We start from the raw sequence: 20279 nt of genomic DNA, 5'->3' as shown, positions 1-20279 counted from the left end.
TGCTTTTTCTTTTTCCTGAGCACCAAGGTGAGGCATTGTCCATAAGGGACACCATTACTAGGTTCAAATAGTTTCCCCAAATATTAAGTATTTTCATAAAACCTCACATGTAAAGAACTCAGTCAGCATTTCCTAATAGCACATTAGTAAATTTTGTTATCAATAACTTGGCTTTGTTCTGTAATAGGAAATCCTTCCCTCCCGCCCTCCCCTGACCACAAAGGCAGCCATCTACCTCTCTCCTTGGCTTAACTCCAGCAAACCTAGCATTCAACACATACACAATAGAAAACCTCTGGGAAAGAAGAGAGGAAAAGAAAGTATAAAGAATTTTTGGACTAAGTCCACCTTGTTCAAGAGGAAACTGTCTGGGATTTTTCACCTCGTGTCCTTCATTTTCCATTCTCTCCCTACCATAGTGCTTCCTAAGTCTTACAAATCAGCAGGCTGATGTTAGCAACTAGATTTTTGTCTGAAGTAGTCTGCATGTTTGCTAAAGAGCCTTGCATGTTTGCTGATGCTGCCATCAGAGACGTACAGAGCCTTTCAAATACCTTGAAATCCCATTGTGAGGGAGGTTTCTTGTTGCTTATTGTTTGATAAAGAAGGAAACTAGGGCACAGAACCATTACAGGACTTGCCCGAGGTCTTTTGGCAGGTTGTTGACTAAGCTAAAAATACAATCAGTCTGGCATCAATAGAAAACTCCCTTGACTTGTATTTGTTGCTTATGCAAACATCAACAAGAAAGCAATCCGGCTCAGTGTTTCTAGATATAAAGATACTGGGGTTGATACATTGATTTGACAAGAACTTCAAGCTTCTGCTTAAATTCTGTTTGTGGTTTAAGTTCAAGGTTGTGTTTATATTTTAAGATGGCTCTGTAGCTGCTGTAATTGCACTGCCTGATGATCCTTCAGTCTTTCACTCATTTGTGCAGAGAGCACTTTGTGAGGTAGGGCAGTATGGTTAATGCCACAGCTCTCGGGTATGAATAAGACACAGAAGCAAAGGTTGTCAGTACACCTCAGGACTGTTAGAAGGCTTTTAATTTCTCAGGTTCGCTCCTCCTACCAATCTAGCCTTACTGTGTTAGAGCTCAGCGTAGGCCGAGCAGGTGTTTACCCTGTACTTATATTGGTTTTGCAGCTTGTGCTGATTTCAAGGCTGTCGCTGCCGTTCATTCAGTGGTATCTCAACATTTAGACAGATGTGCCTTCTCCAGACAGCTGTGCTGAGGAAGAAATTATAGTACAGTATCTGTAGCTGCTCATTACTGCCTCCTGCCAGAGCTTTCTGTCACATCCTGTCTTTGGCAATGAGATTCACAGGAGTGCTCCCAATTCTCTCTGCTCAAAATTAGCTTGTGTAGCAGATCTGTTATATCCTCCCTGGCACTGCCTGAAAGAAGTAAGGGGCAGGCCATGGAGCATGTCTGCAGTCCTCCAGCAGTGGCTCTCAAAGAGCAGCTCAGGTGGCAAACGCTGCTGTCATCAAGGCTTCGCTGGATGAAGGGGATCTGCTCGACACGTTCAAGGTCCTGCATAAAATCTGTGCCAGAAAGAACTGAAACTTGACCTCTGTTGTCTCAAGCTAACCTCAGAAGACATTCTTCTCCCAAACAATTCATTATATTGAATGTACCAAGGATGCCATCATTATTCCATTTTAATTACTGAGCTTTTTTGTGTTGATTTCAATGTGACTTTGGTATCCTGTAGCTTTTTAATAGCTTTTATAGGTTTGCCATCTGTTTTGTATGAGCAGCATCATATAGTCAGTTGCATTTTGCACGGTTGCATTTGCAGTTGTATATATTGCTCTAGTGCAAAAAAAGAAAAAAAATCCCCCTTAAGAAATGATTGGAAATAATTGGAAAAATCTTCTTAGTTCCAATTCTGAAAACACAAGAAGGAAGCAAAAAGCATGTTAAAAACTGGATTTTGGTAATTGATGCCAACTCTTAAGTTAGCTGTTCTCTTGCCTGTTCAGACAAATGAACTGGAGTGTCATATCTAATGCCCAGCTTAATGCATTATCAGCATGAGTAGAACTGTAAAAGTGCCATCCGAATAAATGTAAACGTCCACTTAGATCAATGCAAGCCTGTAAGCAGATGGTCTGAAGTATGTTTATGTTACACAAGGGGTTTGAGAGGATGTTTTGTCAGACAATAGGTGAGAGGCAGGGCTATAGCCATGTTTGACAGGCAGCTCTGTAAGAAGTTCTAGCCAGAGAAAGGTGTGGATATGCTTCTGTGAGATGCACTTTAAATGTTTTGCAAATTAATTTCTACTGATTACTATTTATTTGGTGTAATCAGAAGTGTGTCTGTTCTTGCCTGAGGCTGGTAAGGAGTTTAAAAGCATTATTAGTGTAAGCCTAACAACACTTTAATCATATACATAAATATTATCTTATTTTCATAGACAAAAAGCTTTCAATACTGGCTGATTTCAGTGAGAGCAGACTTATGCCAGAAGCGAGGGTTTTGGTAACTGCATCCCAAGTGATTTATCATAGCTCTCCCAAGATTTGTAGATCTCACGACTGCTTAAGAGCCCTATCTGGCAAGTTGGTAAGCACCTTCAGAGGTTTTGCAAGTTTAATTTCCTTGGCAAAAAGAAGGATGTTTGCTTCGTATCTTCAAACTTAATTGTTGGCTCTTCACAGATTCGTGCTTCCATTGCTCTTCTGTTCTTGCCAGTGTGGCAGCCTGTCTGCAGTTCCTCAAGCTGACTGCAGTAAAAGGTGCTGAGGGCTAGGTTTGATAAACTGTCAGCACTGCAGCATGCACCGCGCTGCCTGAGATTTGAAAAGGCTGATATTTGTTCCAAATGCAAATTTGTACAAAACAAGCCTTATTCTCCTGAGCACAACTCTCCAAATCTCCTCCCAGGCACATGTTCAGATGGTGCTTAGGGAAGGGAGGTGGTTCTTATGGAGCATGCTAATTATGAAACAGATTTTATCAGCCATCTTTGCAAATTGGCCTCAAAATTACCAGAAACCCAAAGTAGCATTAAAACTGCCTTGTAACAGCAGTAATGAATGAGCTTCAGTGCAGCAGGCGAGCGTGTAACATTGTGAGTGCTTGGGATTTTGTGGAGTCTGGTCCTCATAGTGGGGTTTTTCCTCTATAGCACATCTCAGAAATAAAGATGAGGGACAGGGGCTTGGTGGCATTTTTGTGTGAGAGCCAGCAGACAACTTGAAGGACCTCAGCTACAACAACATACTCTCATTAGATCTTTGATGAGAAAAGCCATCCTCCAGCTTATGCAAAGTCCTGACACTCATGCAAAAAAAAATGCTCTCCATATTTTCCTTTTCTTCTAAAACATTAGCTCCTTCTAAATGGAGGAGACCAGCCATAGTGTTTTGCTGTACAGTCTAAGTCTTCCTTTAGTCTTGAAACAGGCTGAGACTGACTGTGGCTGAGCTACAGCCCTGGAGGAATGTGCCTTTTGTTCTGCCAACCTTCCCCATAAATAAAAGACAATTATTTATGCAGTGTAAAATACTGTGTATTTTTACAGCTGAAGAAACAGCATTTCCAGAAGCAGCTTGAATTGTTGCTTCCCTCAGTGAGCTCCCACATGTCACAGAGCTGTGTGTGCTGTCCTTTAGATTTTAGGGCAGGGAGGGAAACACGAACGGAGGTGCACAGCCTGCTTGGGGCACCTGCACGCAGCTCTGAGCAGGAAGGCTGTGCCTGGTTCTCCTGTGGGCCAGGGTTTGTAGGTGGATGTGTACTTCCACACGTGCTGCGATTTGGAGACCAGATTAGCCTCCTTTCACTTCATGTAAAAGTTCCTTTTTAGACAGAGTCTGTCTGTGACTCGTCAGTGTGCACGAAGGGCTCTCAGGCTGCTTTCCCTGGAGCACAGCCTTTGCCTGTCCTGAACACCTGGGCTGTTCCCTGCTCTGCGGGGATGGAGTTTACCTCAGTTTTCTTTGCCTTTGGGGATGAAAGAGACCAGTGTGTGTTGCCCTCAGGATTACTGTGTGACCCAGAAAGAGCAGCAATTGTTTTAGAGTGTAGTTTTCTCTCACGATCAAACTTCAGACCTTACCTCTTTGGCCCATGGCCTTCTGCTGGGAGAAGGGTGATCTCTCCTTGGCTTTCCTGGTGAGCTGGTTTCAGACCAGCTCATTCTGCCAGTTTCCCTACAGGAAGGGAATGTCAGCAGCAAACCGTGCCCTTTCTGAGCCTCTATTTAGAGAGGAGAGGTTTGCCAGAGCCGCTTGGTCAGCCTTCCCACCCATCCTGTGTGCTGCCTGCTCTGAACCTGGAGGCAGAGATGAGCCGTGGCAATCCCACGGGCTTCCGCCTAGACCGCTGTGGCTGTCCCACCTCCAGTTTCTGTGGGATGGTCGAACCAGGCCCGGTCTGGTTTGAATTTAGGTCTATTTTAGTATCAAAATGCCCCTTTAAGGCTGTAATTTACTGCTGCCTTCCTAGAACAGTGGCTAATGTTTGCTACCAGCTGCTTCCTCCCCATTGGAATAAAATGCTTTCTAAGCAGGGATAGGGTGGAGTATGTTTTGGTGTCTTGTAGAGGCTGGTTTAAGCCTTTTTTTCCTAATCTTTTTAACATTTTAACAATTTAACATCTCATTTTTTAACATCTTTTTAGAGGAGGAAAAATGTCACGTTCGTTTGCTTGCAGGATGGTCAGATGGGATTGGTTTGGTTTTTGTCATTTGAATTCCAGGCTAAGTTCACCAAGTGTTTTGGTGCCTTTTACTGATAAACCATATTGATGGTTTCAGCCAGCAGGCAAACTGATGGCAAACTGAAAACTGGTTGGAAATTGTGCCACTACTTGCTGTATTTATGCATAATACAGATGTACATGCAAAATTATGTATAATTGTGTGTATTCATGTGTATATAGACATAGATATATACACACACGATGCAGCAATTATTCAAATTTTTTTCTCCAGTTGGCTTTAATTCACTGTCACTCATTGAAAATGAAAAGTTTTGAATACATTTACAATTTCTAAGAAAAGGGAAACAATATAGAGCCAGGCAGGCTTTATTTTCCAGCTTTGTTACAATGAAGTGTAGTGTGCAAAAAATATATATTTTAGCACAAGTTTAAAATTCCGTGTTTCAAAGATCTACACAACTCTAGCCTCTTGAATTAGATAGAGTTTCAATTTATTTTCTCAAATGCCTTTTTCTCGAACAGCTCTTGCAGAATGCCTCTCACTGCAGCTGTGTGACCTGGGGCCAGGTGGAAAGAACAGTAACTCATTTTTTTGTGTTTTATTTTGTCTAATCTATCCAGGTTGTACCCATTACCGTGTGTCTTTGGGGAATGGTAATGAATTGTGTGGCTCTCCTGGTGTTTCACAGTGTGACCTTCAGTATGTCTCTGTGTCTCTAATAAAGTCTAGACCTTGATTTTCCTCTTGGGATTTCTGTGAGCCTTCAAGTCCATTTTGAGCTCTTTGATGCAAAAGGAGGCCAGTGTCTGACATCTGTAGTCAGGTGGCTGCTGTGGATCTGATCATTTGCTTTTCTGATGCAGCACAGGAGTTTAACAGGGTACCCATTTCATACGTGGCATCAGTGTGCATTAGCAGTGTGCATTTGCAGCTTTGTCAAACCAGTAAGGAAAGAAGTGGTGTGTCTTTCCCAAGGCATATGCATAAAGCCCTAATGAAAAGCATTTAATCTAATTTTACCCATCATTCCCAATTGCCTGTGCTTGGGATGAGATGATCATTATAAAAAGGCACAAATTCTCTTCTGGCGTGGATTTTCTGGGTGTTGTTTCTGTTCTTTTATTATAGTTAACTCTTCCCACTGCAGAGAGGGCCACTCCGGGAGGGTGTGATGAGCACTGAAGCACTGCTTCAGGCTCTGTGCCCTGAGGTACGTTGCTGTTGAGCAGTTAGTTCTCCTTGACTCAACCAGCTAAGGCAAATTCATCTCTGTGTGTTCTAGCTGGGGACACACCAGTCCTGAAATGTCACATTTAATTAATAAACAACTTCAGGAAAGCATTGCAAGAAAGAGTTGAAGCCTGGGAAGGCAGGCCTTGTGAAGAAAAGCTAAAAGCAGTCCATCAGAGAGAATGTAGAAGAGTAAAAGGGATCTCGGTCCACAAATAGCTAAACCAGAGTCATTTCTGGCAGAGCAGGCAGCTCTCCAAAGAAACAGAAAAAGGCAGAACAAGACTCGGTGCTCAGAAGTGGAAACAGTTCACTTGGATTTAGGAATTCTTCATTATTTACAGTCTTTAAATCAAGACAGGATCAATTTCTAAACCAGGATGTGAGGATGTGGTGATGTTCTTAGCCAGCTTCTTTCACAAGTTTTATGCAGGAAACTTTTTTTTCTGTTTCTAAATGTATGTTATAAAACAAAGATCTTTCCACAGGACCAGAGTTCGTTGTTTTGGTTTGCTTTGTTGTTTTTTTTTAATCTTTCATTCCTTTCTATGGTTATAGCCCTGTTTTCTGCAGGCTCTGGTCCCTTAATCAGGAAATAATTCATGTTTTCCATTGATCCTGTGTAGTCAGATTAATATTGCGTGACCTGGCTGAGGGTGTTATGTCCTGTTAGAGGAGTGGAGACCACACGACAATATCTTGGCTCTGGAAAATTTCCGTAATGTGTGTTATCTTTCAAAAGTGGAATCCCATTTTATTGTATTTTATTTTTTTGTAGGGAAAATGAATTCCCTCAAAAACTGCATTAATTAAGCAATACAAGAGAGCTGGACGGGTTCTTTAGTTGAGTTTCCTTATGTATTTATTTTTCTTTTCCTTTCTTCTTTGCAGTACGTGGTCATCCCAACGCGCCGTGCAACCGCAGTGGCCTTGCAGAGCTTCACTTCGCACCTCCTGGGAGATGCTGGCAGTCCTTATCTGATTGGATTTGTAAGTGCTCACAGCAGGTTTCGGCAGGGTTGTGCGCCCACGTTTGTGTTTGTTTACTGACTGTTTCTCTAACTTGCCAAGCTGAACTATGCTCGGGAAGGGAGGCCTGTATTTGTCAGCAGAATGGGAAGTGGTGCAGTGCAATGCAACTTTTTTACACGCTTTCGTTATCTGTGGGCCACAATTCAAACATGGGAGGAACACTTGTGCACAAGAAGTGAGCTTCTAAATCTGCTTGGCCAGGGCATTTGTAGACTGCACTGTAAAGTGAGATTGGTTGCTTCTGTGGTATGGACAGCAGTCCATTAGGAATTAGATTGGAACAGGGGTGGTGGTAGTGGGGTTATTAGTATTCCTTCTGGTGTGCATATTTTGTTTTCTATTAGTTGTATGCCTTTCTGTTACTGCTGCACTTGTTGGCCTTGGTTTGACTTGAGACATCTCTTATTATGCCACCATTACCCTACTGCAGAGTGAAACAAAAGTCCCTGCTCCAAAAATAGGCCATCAGAGAATGTTCCTAGCTGAAAATATAAGGCCTGGGAAAATGTAATGAAAGAAATCTAGCTATACTGGGGTCATTTATTTCCCTTGAAACCTTCTGTTGTGTTTAATGCACTGCATTTCAGAGAATATAGATCATTGTTTATAAAATACAGCAACCTCCATGTAAAGCATTAAGTGATAGTGCTCATGTTGTGTTGAAGGTGCTACAGTTTTCCAGCAATGTAACTGGGACTTTAATTAGTCTTTACACCTGAGAGAGAGCACTTGATGTGCTCTTGCTGCTCAGTAATGCTGGCTGCTGTGGAACTTTTTTTAACAGCTATTTCTCTTCTACTTATCCCATACTCACTAGCGGGTGTATATATACATATTTATTTGTGTTTAACATATATATTTATATATACACACATAATATTTTATACACACATAATATTTACTGTTGAATGCGAGGTCCCCAAAACAATATAGTTGCTCTGTAGCCCTCTGAAGTTGACATGAAAAGACAAATATAGATAAGACTGAATGGATCAAAGAAATGAGAGACATCCCTAGAGAACAAATATATATGATTTGGCTTAGTCTTTATTTACATCAATGTTCTGGGCACCCCAGGAGAAATGATCTTATTTTAGAAAGTATTTGAAAGTGATGAGAACAAAGGAGACACTGGGAGAGATGGATTGTGTAGGGTGGGCAACATGGGGGAATGTGAAGTAGGAGTGGAATAGGCAGGCATTGCTTTGGGGATGGGTGCCAGGGATGAGGGGCAGGGTCTGGGATGCAGGAGAGGCTCCCAGGTGACTGCTGCGTGTTCCCTCTTCTTTTTAAATAACAGGAACATCTAGGACCCTGAATGTTGAACATTGCCTAGGGCTCTTGTGTCACAGATAGACACAACTTTGGTTGTAGAAAAAATTGTGCCTTGCCCTTCTGGTGTTTAGACACCAAGCAAGTTGTGAGTTACTTCAGGCTGCCTGCCTGAAAGATGCTTAAACCCAATTTAATGGCTGCCTTGGTCTTTCTTTAGAGTGGGGAAATATTAATTACGATTTTGAATTACTCTTTTCTAATGCTGTAGTTTTTGGGCGGTTCTTGCTTGGGAGGAGGCTCTCCAAGTACAAGCCTTCCCTGCAGGGAGCCAGAGGGAATCACTTGTGCCATGGGAGGCACCGGCACCCGCTTCTGTAGCCTCTGGGCTGGCTTGGCTGACTCATGCTCCTGCACTACTCAGGCTGAAAGGTCAACTGGAGCTTTCAGATACAGGAAAACAAATGCTGTTCAAAGTGAAAGGACAAGCAGACAAATTTTCCGCTAAGACAAGCTCGCAAATTAATTGTTCACGTCTGCAGGCTTTTGCCACTGGAATCGTCCAGCTGAGCAGTGGGCCAGAGACCTGCAGGCAGCATAGAAATCTCACTTGGACAAGTTAAAGAAATGGCTTAGATCTAGGATTTCCAAGGCAGGCTACAGGAGCTAAGGAACCATCTCCTGGTGACTTCAAAAGAGAGTTGGGAGTCCAATTCCCGTGGTCCTAGGAATCCCCAGCCTGAGGACACCGTGCAGCAGGCCAACACCAGCATGCAGGTCTTGAAAGAGAGAGGGAGAAGGCACGATAAAGCAAATGAAATGACATAACAGGAACACTAGAAACAGTGAAATTCAGCCTCCTGATCACTCGGGGTGAGAGACCCTCAAGATCTGCCATTTCTTCTAACTGCTTACAACTTCCACCTGAGGCTCCCTCACTAAAAGAGCAATGCTTTGATCCAAATATAGAAACAGAGAATCATTAGGGTTGGAAAAGACTTCCAAGATCATCTGGTCTAACTGTCCCCCTACCACAGGTATCACCCACTAAACCATGTCCCTAAGCACCACGTCCAACCTCTCCTTAAACAGCTCCAAAATAGCTGGCATCTTACATAGTTTTGGGGGAGTTCACAGTGAGTTTCTTTCCAGCAGTGCCCTTAGTACAGAATCAGATACTCACGTCCTTGTAGGACTAAGCTGTGTCAGCCAGTTGTCTCTGTTTGCTGGATACCAATAAATGTTGTATTGATCTTATAATCCTCATGTAGAGCATAGAAAAGTACTTAGCAGCTGCAGCCTCGCATGTGCGATTGCTCCCTTGCTCTGTGGTGTGTTGTAAAAGTTGAAGGTCAGACTCACGTTTTTCTGTAATCTCCCCCACTTCCAAATCCTGCCGTGCAGTTACATCTGATGAATGTTTTGCATTTATGCACTTTCCTATAATCATCAAAAGTGCCAAATATATGCTAGTGTTTAAAAGCTAAGTGGAAGGCAGCGGGTATGTATGGTTGTTTTTCATGTCTCTTTAAATATTGATAACTTTTTTTACAGTAAAAAAAAGATTAAGATTGTCTTACAAAGAAGCTATGCAAATGCAGTCTGAGGGTGGCAGCTATAATTTGCATAAGGTTTTACTACCTGCCAAACACAGAGATCAATTCCTACAAATCAGTGCTGCCTGTTCATTCACAAATTAGAATAGGCATTGCTGCAGTGTTTCGTTAGATGAGCCAGTTTTCGTTCCTATATAACTGTACCTTTTTCAGGACCTTTGCGATACCCTGCAGAATTTAAATAATTCCCATTTAACACCTTGGAGTATATCTCCATGCTTTATTTTTGAGGTAATTTCCCCTGTTTTATGTATTAGACCCCCGTGCCTTGGTACTTTGGCTTTCCTTCCTCCAAATCTGCCATTTTCTTTTCTCTGTGAGCACAGCAGCATTTTCCTCTTCCACGCTTGCCTTGCTTCTAGTCCTGGCCGTGAGGAGAGGCAGGCACCTGCTGCAGGCTCTGAATGTGCCAGGGAAATTGCTGCTGTGGGCACGCACTGTCCTGGCTGCTCTGGTGCTGGTGTCTCTTCTGTTAGCTTTCTGCTTTATTAAATTCTTCCACATCTTCCCTACACAACCATCCATCAGCTCTGGGGACTGAAACCTGCCTGCATCTGTCACCTGGCAGCACCAAGGTGAGAGGAATGGGGCTTTAAAGTGCCGGTGGTCAGCATCCCTCCCCCCGTACCTTTTGCTGGGCTGAAAACTGCTCCCTGTGCCCCACTGGCTGGGTACCCACCTGGCCTGACCTCCTTGGCTGCCACTTCTTTAGGTTTATCAGAGGGACACAACCTCCAGCCAAGCAGTGTGGGGCCAGCAGCCCGCGTCTGGCATTGAGTCTGTTTGTACCATGCCTGAGCACGCTGTTTTTCCTGGCAGCACAGCCCACAAGTGCCTGGACAGGCATCTTCTCTCTGAACAGTTCCCTTCTGAAAGCCAGGTCTGAGTGTGGGTGACCTCGTAATTAATTGTAAGCAAGTGTGAGCTGTTCTGCTTTGTTTTGAAGGGGTTTTGTGCAATTTTATTACCTAGAAAAAAAAATTACGAATAAGCCAGTTGTCACCCTTCACTTTTCTCCCCCAGCTTTCTTATGTGAGTAGGTTGATAAACTAGAGCTAATGAGCTACTTAAATAGCAGGAATGCTAATGGCCTTCCTTTAGCAAGTAGTTAGCAGAACAGTGTTAATTATCACTGGTGCAGAGTATCAAGAAGGCACATCAGCATATGATTAGGGGCAAGAAAATTTGTAGGGAATGCAGTAACTGAGACGCTTCTTTAATGAAAGTTATAATTGGAGGTATAGCTATAACAGCCTTCTTGTCCCAGTTTGAGGCAGCCTTTTTGGTGATTTGCTTTTAAAGATGTTTACCCATCCAAGTAAATATGTAGGTATAGGAAGGAGATTTTCTACATGAAAATGCTTGCCTGCTTGGGGAAGCTGAATTCATGTGTTATGGTTTACAACTCCTATTTTATGGTTTAAAATACTATGGCTACTCCAGAGTAGATCTGCGGACACTGCTACTCTGCAATAACATTCTCTCCAGTTTACTCTGCTACACTAAAACAGACAAATGTGCAAGTTGTTCTCCCAGCATCACTGTTTTATGGACTATCAGGAGCTATTCCACTGCTGTTGTGCAGTTAAGGGTGGAACAGAGGTCTCTGTCTTGTTGCCTTTTGCAGCAAGCCCCTTTCCAGGAAGGCCACCTCCCTTTTGCTGAGGACTCTTTTTGGTGTGTGTCTGCCTTGTTCATTTTTCAGGGCTTGCACCCTTTGAGAGCAGAATCAAGTTTTCAGTGAGCATTGCCTGTAATGATGAATCAAACCCTGCATCCTGAGAGCTGTCCCCCTGCCCAGTGGCACTGCATTTGAGGGATCAGACCAGAAGCTGTTTTTTACCCATTTCTTTCCCTGCCACGCAATCATGAACCCGTAACAGCACTGTGCTGGTGCTCACGAGGAGTATTGGCTGGGGGAGCACAGCTCAGGGTACTGGTGTAGTAAGTGACTTTTCTAGGATCGTCGCATACAGTTCTAATATTTATAGCATATCTGAGTGCATCTAGGCAGCATCTTCCATCACCTGATGGAGAGAGGTGGCATGGGAGACACAGTCATGGTTGTGATTGTTCCTAGTTTCCTTACCAAGTGCCAGCTGCTTTGACTGCTGTTCTGTAGCCCCAGAGTATCGCTCCTGCAGTCTTCCCCCACAGCCGTGCTTGCAATATGACCCAGATTGTGGTGGATAAACTGGGGCTTGCTCTCATAGTCCAATATCTGATGCATGTGTTTCATGGAAATATTTCAAGGAAAACTATCCCCAGACTCTCATCCTTACTAACTATTTCTTCAAGCAGTAAATTTGCATTGAGGATTTCTCTGGTCCTGGCTGAGCTGAGTAATTAAAAGCTTTTTTCAGAGTGCATGAAAAGGCCAAATCTTTGACATGGCTGTCAGCTGCAAAAAAGGGGAGAATTAAGCACCTGGAAATCAATCTGCACAGGATTTATTTCATTTCAGTGACCTAACAAGCTTTCCATTTCTGCTGACTCATCAACAGACAAGATTTAAATCTGTCCTAAAAAAAATAACCAGATGACTTCCCTTATATAAAACAGTCTTTGCCAAGGGCTCACAGCCTGGTTTTCTTTTCCAGAAGAAAAAAGTGCTGTGCACCTGTCATTCCCTGTGACTTTGGTTAGAAGTGCAGCTTCTCAGTATTTTTGATAAATGGATGTTTAAAGTATGTACAAGTATCTAATTAAAGCAAACCCAGAGGTGATCAGAGGTGATCTTTGTTCCACTCAAGTGTTTCAAGCTCTGTCCCATCTGCTCTGTCACTTCTTTTCTGTGCACTAAAGATCTCACCTAAGTGGCTTCTTTCTCAAGTTCCAAGGACCCTGTAAACTCCCAGCATGACCAGTGGAAGGTGCCAGTCCCCCTTGCTGCTGCCAAGCATCATGTCGCTCCAGTCTGCAGCAGGGAAGATGGTGATGGGTATCCATCCTGCAAAGAAATGAGAGTGCAGGGACAGGGATACTGCTAAAGGTGTGCTCCCAAACTGCAGTCCCCTACCACAGACCTGATTTTTGCACCTAAGTGGGCATCACCCACCCCTACACATTTAGTACCTGTGCCCTAACATGAGCCATGTTTCCTGATTCCACATTGCCTGTGGTACAAGGCATCTCCTGCTGGGAGAGAAGAAAGTCAGTGTTGCCTTACAAAATCCCTGGGCAGCCCAGACCTGAAGAGAAGGGCAGTTAATGACATGGAGAAAATAGTCTTCCAAACCTCTCCTGTTGGCTAGGGCAAATGTTGTCTGGAGGCAAATGTTGCTCTAACACCAACAGACACACAAAGTCCATTTGTTAGCATTGAAAGTGGAACACTTGATTGATTTTTTTAATTTTCTCTGGCCCTTTTAAGGAAGCACCAGTTATTTAATGAAGTCTGCTGATCCTGGGAGGAGTAAAAGGGCATAAACAGATGAGCCCAACACAGGGGAAGCAGTGCAGGAATTCTTGCTACAGGTCATACTCAGGTACCATGCACAAATGCAGGCTATTGATATTGTCACCAGCCAGGTAACAAATTTGGCTTTGATCTCAGAAGGGCACAATTAAGGTTAACAGGATGTTTGACTTTTAGTCCTCCAACATGGGATTACGAGGGGTGCTGTGTTAAGGAGTCGTGCTGAAGAGAGGAGCCAGAGAGAACCTGGCTTGTACCCAATTGGTAATAATAAAAATGGGGAATTTGTGCCAGGTACTGCAGTGGAAATATCCTTTTGTGTAGCAAAATTTGTGTCCAAAAGGCAAAGCCAGAAATGTAGAAAAAAAACAAGCAATTGCAGAGGAATTGAGATGTACCACTCAGCAATAAGAGAGGGCAAGTGAGATGATGATTGCCATTACATTGTACAATTAGGGAATGACTTTAACTGCTCCTGCTCTTCAGGAGGGAGAGTAACACAGGAGCAAGGTGTCTTGCTGTAGAGCTTCAGCATACCTGAATATCCATTGGTCCAAAAAAACAGCACATGCTTCCAGAGAAAGTTTCCCTTTGCCGTCTTCTGCACTCAGACTGAGACACGAGCAGAGATTCGGGATGTGAGGATCAGGCCCCTTGGAGCCGTACTGTTTGTTCTCCAGACAGTGGGCATTTTCTCTTGCTGGACTCCACCCAGCTGCTTGCCGCCCACTGAACACATGTCGGTTGTGTTCTCTTATAAAAACACCGTGAGCTGAAGTGTATTCAGCAAAGTCATTCGTCTTGGCCCAAGACCTATCTTACAGAAAAGAAGATGTGAACTTTCATGCTTAAGATGTTATCGAATCCTTGCAAAACTTGCAATGCAGTAGGAGAGCTCACTCACTTTCCACCCCCAGGTTTTGGATAAATGTTTTGGAGTTTTTTGCCACTTACCAATTGGCAGAGCAAGAGAAGCAATCCCGTACCTGACTCCTTGCTGAAGAACTGGAACTGACTGCATGCAGCACCTGCTCATTGTTACTTGGGACAGAAAGAAGACACTGAAAATGATTCTAGATTGGGTCTTGCCAGATCACAGTTAGACAACTCAGAGTCCCATCATTGCAAGGAGCCTGCAAGCCAAAAATTGAGAGGCCAGAGCAGACCATTTGGCAAACTGTGTGTCATTCTTGGAGCACAAGGCTGTAATAACATCCTGTGTCCTCTGGAGAGGAGATGCCAAAGTCCCAGCCTTAGCAGGTGGCTTGTACTGAGTAGAACACAACAAAGCAGAATAGTGACTGCAGGTTAACAGCAAAAACAATATCTAAGCCCTGATAAAAGTTCCAGAATTAAGAGATTGGTGAGCGCACTATAGGAAACTGAGGTGAAATCAGTTTCCAAATCCATCTGGCTTGAGGGATGGAATTTTACCTTGGATGGGAGGAAACACTGCTGTTCCTAAAACATGCACTTAAGATTCTGTTGGATTAAAAATTTCAAAGGTATTTCAAAGGTACCATAATTAACATTACCAAGACCTGTTGGTATAAAAGGTCAATATGATGCGTTAGAAGGTATAATTAGGAGTGTGGGGCAAGGTGTATTGGGAGTTTTATTTGTTGGAGACTACATTTTCAAACCTGTTTTTAGCCTAGAATGTCATGTCACCTATGGCTGGCTTTTCATCATCCGTAGCTGATCTATCATGTCAATTTGGTGAGTGATTTATTGCCTGCTCCTTTCGGAGGATAATTGGATCCATTCCCAATAATGAAATTTCTCAGTTTCTGTTGTAGAATAGCCTCAGTTCTGGCTATTGCACACGGATTGAATAAGGAATTTTGGTTCATAATGAAGAGAAGGGGAAATGTGGGGAACTAAGGTGTCTGGATACAAGAGGGAATAGATTGCCAGCTGAGGTCCCTGTCTTCTGGGAGCAGTGCGTGTGCTGTTGATTTCCTGGTGGTGCATTCTTTTCACATTCAAGTCTTTTTGCTACTTTTTTTAATGTCTCTCAGATTGTTAGCCACTGTTGTTTGTCTTTCAGTCTAAGGACTTTTTTAGCCATCAGTTCTCACCTGAGACTTGGTGCTAATGCTCCTGTTTGTGTGTGTGTGTGTTATACAATGTGAATGAAGTTCTCTTTGAGAGGCCAGGAATGCTTCCTTTGCTATATCTGAAACACTGAAATTTTCTCCTCCTCCTTTCTAGAGCAGGGAGTGAAACAGAGAAATCTGGCTAAAAACCTTCCATCAGTTCTGTAGATACACTCTTCCTGTGTTTATTCACTTGTCTCTGCTTGACATTGCTGTCATGAGAGCCGGTCCTCTGCTCTTTCGTGCGCAGCGTAGTTTCCCCTCCTGCACCAGGCTGGCTGCTTCTCCTTCCCTTCACTGGAGCTGGAGTCAGGCTGAGTAATGAGGAGGATATTAAGTCACGGAGGCCACCAGTGCTCCAAAGAATCTCCCTGCTACAGAGCCTTTAAAGCACACACCGTGACCTCTTCATTGGTGTCTCCCTGAGTGTCATCTCTCTGTGACCTTCTGTTGAGCTTGGCCCCTCTGAGGCATCTCTACGCACACATTTACCTCCCAGGTCAATGCAGTTGGCTGCAGGGCTGTGAATCGCTGCTTCCTCCTGACTGTAACATTTTATCACTTCACTTAGCTGTAGTTTGTCTAGATTTAAGCTTTCAGTGTAAGATTTTGCTACACCACCTTCCTCATCGGCAACAGCATGGCAGTTTGGGAGGTGCTGCACAAGCTTTGACTGTTTCTAGAACTGATTTGCATGTGTGCACGGCCGCAGGATTTTATGCTGCAAATTGCCTGCAGTCTTTTGGTATCAACTGGCATTTCTGTCTCAACAAAAGGTCACAGACAAAGCCAGAACTGGACATTTAAATAGCCAATGCCTTGGGACTCACCCTTACTGCTGCTACCTCTGTTTGATTTATAGAGCGTAGTTGTTTGCTGGACAGTAAATATTAAAATGTGATTGTCTTAGCTGCAGACACTCATTAAATATTACTGAGCTTTAGCAAGAGCTTCTCATACCGATTTAAATACTGCGAGGTTAGACACCCGCTGATTCAATCACTGAGGTAGCTAGGGAGAAGGTGGAGAGGGCTGAGGGAAGAATAACAGATTGGGACAGAAGAATGATGGAGAGGGGAACCTTGCCATGCTGCTCACAGCGAGAAGTGCCCGGGCTCCAGAGTGCAGAATAACTGCGTTCGGAAGGCTAAAGCACGCAAAGGGCATTCAGCCTCTCATGAACAAACTCTTCCATTTTAAATGTTGTGCACATGTTCAGTGGGTGGTTGTTTAGGGAGCTGTGTTCCCTCGGTATTATCATGTCTATTTTTCATCTAAGTGACTAATTTTTTTTTTCTCTTCTCTCCTAGATCTCAGACCTGATACGACAAAGCACAAAAGAGTCCCCGCTCTGGGAGTTCCTCAGCTTGGGGTATGCACTCATGCTCTGCCCGTTTGTCGTTGTCCTAGGAGGGATGTTTTTCCTGGCCACAGCCCTCTTCTTCCTAAGTGACCGAGCCAAAGCCGAACAACAGTGAGTAACCTGGCAATTGCAAATGGGGAAGTACCAAAGCCTGTTTTCTCTCTCGAACTCTTATGCTTGTACTCTTTCCCTGGGCCTTGGTCCTTCCAGGTAAAGGATGTCAGGTTGTATGGTAAGAACCTCAGCTCAGCAGAGTGCATGAGGCTGCACGAAGCACAGGGGCTTGGGTCATGCTGGCTGGGCATCCTTTACACGCTTCTGCTCTGGTAGATCTGTGACTGGCTTACGACCTGGAGGGGAGCACAGCACTTACAATCACAGACCCCTTTTACCCTTGCGTGAGCATGCCACAGGCCAGGCCATCCGTGAGGGGCTGCTGTGTGCTGGACCTGTGGACTGCTAGGTGGACAGCAAGAGATACCTTACAGAGCTTGGTGGTCAGCTTTGAGCCCAGAGTCCCATCTCAGCCCCCTGTGTCCTGCTCACCCCCTCTAATCTACAGCACAGCAGGCAAGAAGGAAGGAAGCTGTGTATGTGGGGACACACGCGCTCAAGGGTCACTGTACTAAAGATAGTCTTACCCAGTCCCTTGTTACAGCTTGTAAAAAAAAGCTACTGTTTTGCAGTAAAGAAACCGATTCGGACCACCTCACGGTTGGCAACTACAGTAATTCAGAAGACGCTTCCACATGACATACACACTCCTGGGGTTAGTCTCTTTCTCCTAATTGTTGAACAATAAGAGTACCTGTGTATAATGGCATGCTGAATATGCGGGCAGGTGACTAGTCTGGAGCTAGCTGGAGGTTGACTTTGCCTTGCTCCCACTGGGAGGAGGAGGAGGTTATCATTCCTGTGAAGTGGCTGCGAGAGCCATTTGCAGCGGTAGAGGAACAACGGCGTAGATGTGCTGTGGTAGCAGCAGTGCTGCATCAGACAGCCACAGCAACGGGGACTTTGTGTGACTGAGCTTCACCTGTGTAGATCTCACTGCACAAGTGTTTGCATCGGTTTAGTGACACATGTAGATACGTGAAGCAAAAAAACACTATGTGGACATTTTAGCAGCCTGTGATAATTGCACAGACCAAGAGAGCAGAGCATACGTTGCTGTACATTGCAGAGAGTGGCCCTGGAGTGTCACTGTCACTAGAAATGATACAGCTACAAGGCAAAAAAGGCGTTTGGAAATTGACACAAGCGTGTGAACAGTTTGGGTGACACTCTATGGCTCACACCATCTTATCAGATGGATGCAAGAGATTTGAAAGCAGTGCCAAAATGCTGTCCTGAGTCCCTGTAAGAGCAGCTCCACCTTCCTTTTACTAACACACACAAATACAAGATAAGGTTTTTCCTCTCCTGGTGCCTATAGGTATCTATTCCACCTATGATGAAGTGTTTAAACATGCTGGAGAAAACAAGACAAACAAGACCTCATCATGTATCTTGTAAGAAGCTTAAGTCTTGCATAGTTGAACTTTGGTGTGGCTTTGGGGATGTGGCATGACAGGCGTGTGCCCGGTTTGTTACTATACATGTATGCTTATAAAGGCTTTAAGTTGTAGTAAGTGAAGATGTTAGGAAGAACCTCCTAAGAGAAAGAAGAGGGCAATGGTACAGCAGAGAATCTGGAGAAGACATGAAAACCTGTATGGGTACCTAAGGGCCTCCAGAGCCTGGGGAGCCATGAGGATGGGAACTGCTCTGGCTGCCTTTCGGCTCTGTTCCTGTAATGCCAGACATGAGCTGTACACGCAAGTCTAAGCAGTGCTGATCCCTTGGGGACATGGCAAGATGAACAGAAGTTTCTAGGTGCTCAGGGTGACTTTTATTGCAGCTGGGAGCCAAAAACACAATTTGGTGATAGGGTAGTAAGTAGTAGAGAGATCACAACCTACAGCTCTCTTTTATCCTGAATAAATGTGTTTATTTTTGTCTGTTGTTGTCTAGCCTGAGCAGATTTGGTTGTACTCTGTTCCTCCCAAAGCATGCCAGCTCCCAAACCAGTCACAAACAGGTCCACTTAGTGAAGAACCTTAGTTACACAGGCATCAGACCTGCTTTTGCTGTACTCTCTTTTTCAGCATCTTTCCCTTTCCTGGTCCGATTCGCACTCATTTCTGAATTTTACATTACTCAGTCACTGATCCTACCGTTGCAATCTGTCCCAGAGGCAGAGCAGTTGTCATAAACAATGGCTAACAAAGCAATCTCTCTCGAATGACTTCTGCATTCTTTCTGGATACGCACACTCCCATGTTAAAAATACTCTGTCATCCTACCATCAGATTTCTGGAGACTGCAGCTTAATTCAGGCTTGACACACTGCTGAACAGTAAGGCAGTATCTTTAATAAGGTTGGCAACTGCTGAGTAAGGCTTCTCTGCCTGCCATGTGCGTGGTGTCTGTGCTGTCAACTGGGTCCCGTCTGCTCTTGCTGACAGGGTTTGGTGGTCTTCTTGGAAGAATTTACAGAGAAGGATTTGTTATTAGCTGCATGTCTGCCTGTGAGAGAAGACAAGTGAGTGTTTTGCTATTAGCAGCTTAGAGCTCCATGCTGGACTCAAACCCAGTGTCCATCTCCCAGCTATCTGACAGGCCATCTGCACTTGGCACCGCGCACCTTTGGCAATGATAACTGCCTGCCTGGCCAAGCCTCTCTCATATCCTACCTGTTATTTGCTGGGTATGGGAGAATTTCTTTTTCAAGACGCCTTATTTTCTCTCTGCAGTCAGTCGTGCTGCTCAGACAACGGGACTTGGAGCTGTGCTTTGCCAAAAGAAATCAATTAACCTGCAGGAATCACGAACGCCAGTGTCACATGCCAGAGATTAAATCCATTCATCACCAGTAGGGTCAGGGCGTGTGGGCCAGATGTCGCAGACTCCTCTAATGAACTAATATGGAAGCAAAGAAGTGTAACGCTGCTCTCTGCAGCCCTGCTCTGCCTATGGAAATTAAGCTTTCTCTGCTTTAATTTCAGTGCTTCTGTGAAAAGGAGTTCTTTTTTTGGTTTGGTTTGGTTTGTTTGTTCCTTTGTGTGATGGTCTCTGGGTGTTTGCTTTGAGATAATTTCTTCTTCCAGGCAGGACACAGTATCAGGATAGCAACACTACTTTCCTGTAAAGCTTTTTCCAGTTTCCACCACGTTTCCTTTCAAAAACAGAATTTCCAGGCTTTCAGTGCCTCATGGTGTTCTTACGCTGCTTTTATCATTGCCACAGTTCTTGGCATATGTTGTGCACTGCTTTTGTAGCACAGGAATTCCAGTCAATGGGGTTGCCCCTCTCACAAAAACACTCAGAAAAAAAATCTTTATATAGCAACTCTTTTCCTAAAAAATCCTGATTCTTTTACAGTGACTTTGATACTGTCTTAGGAGTCTGACTGCTTAAAGAGGCTTTCAGTCAATTTAGGACTAGCAGAGAACACGATACAGTACATCACTCTGTAATATAATCCAATCGTTTTTGGTGCAATTTTTAAAACACAAATTTAACCT

At 44.0% G+C, this 20279-nt stretch overlaps 1 protein-coding gene across 1 annotated transcript in view; it reads left to right on the top strand.

The window, feature by feature from the left end:
* LOC309886095 (sphingosine-1-phosphate transporter SPNS2-like) overlaps positions 1 to 20279 on the top strand; it is a gene marked incomplete at its 5' end in the record, with an annotated part of 134998 nt that overhangs the window by 96544 nt on the left and 18175 nt on the right. The window contains 2 exons of the mRNA XM_082776653.1: positions 6805 to 6903; positions 16661 to 16824. Coding sequence (XP_082632779.1) covers positions 6805 to 6903; positions 16661 to 16824 — 263 coding nt within the window. The remainder of the gene's footprint in view (positions 1 to 6804; positions 6904 to 16660; positions 16825 to 20279) is intronic.

The sequence above is a fragment of the Aythya marila genome (genome assembly GCF_965140915.1).
Source record: "Aythya marila genome assembly, chromosome: 20".
NCBI lineage: Eukaryota > Metazoa > Chordata > Aves > Anseriformes > Anatidae > Aythya > Aythya marila.
The sequence above is the reverse complement of the archived record's forward strand: the minus strand, read 5'-3'. Positions and strand labels throughout refer to the sequence as shown.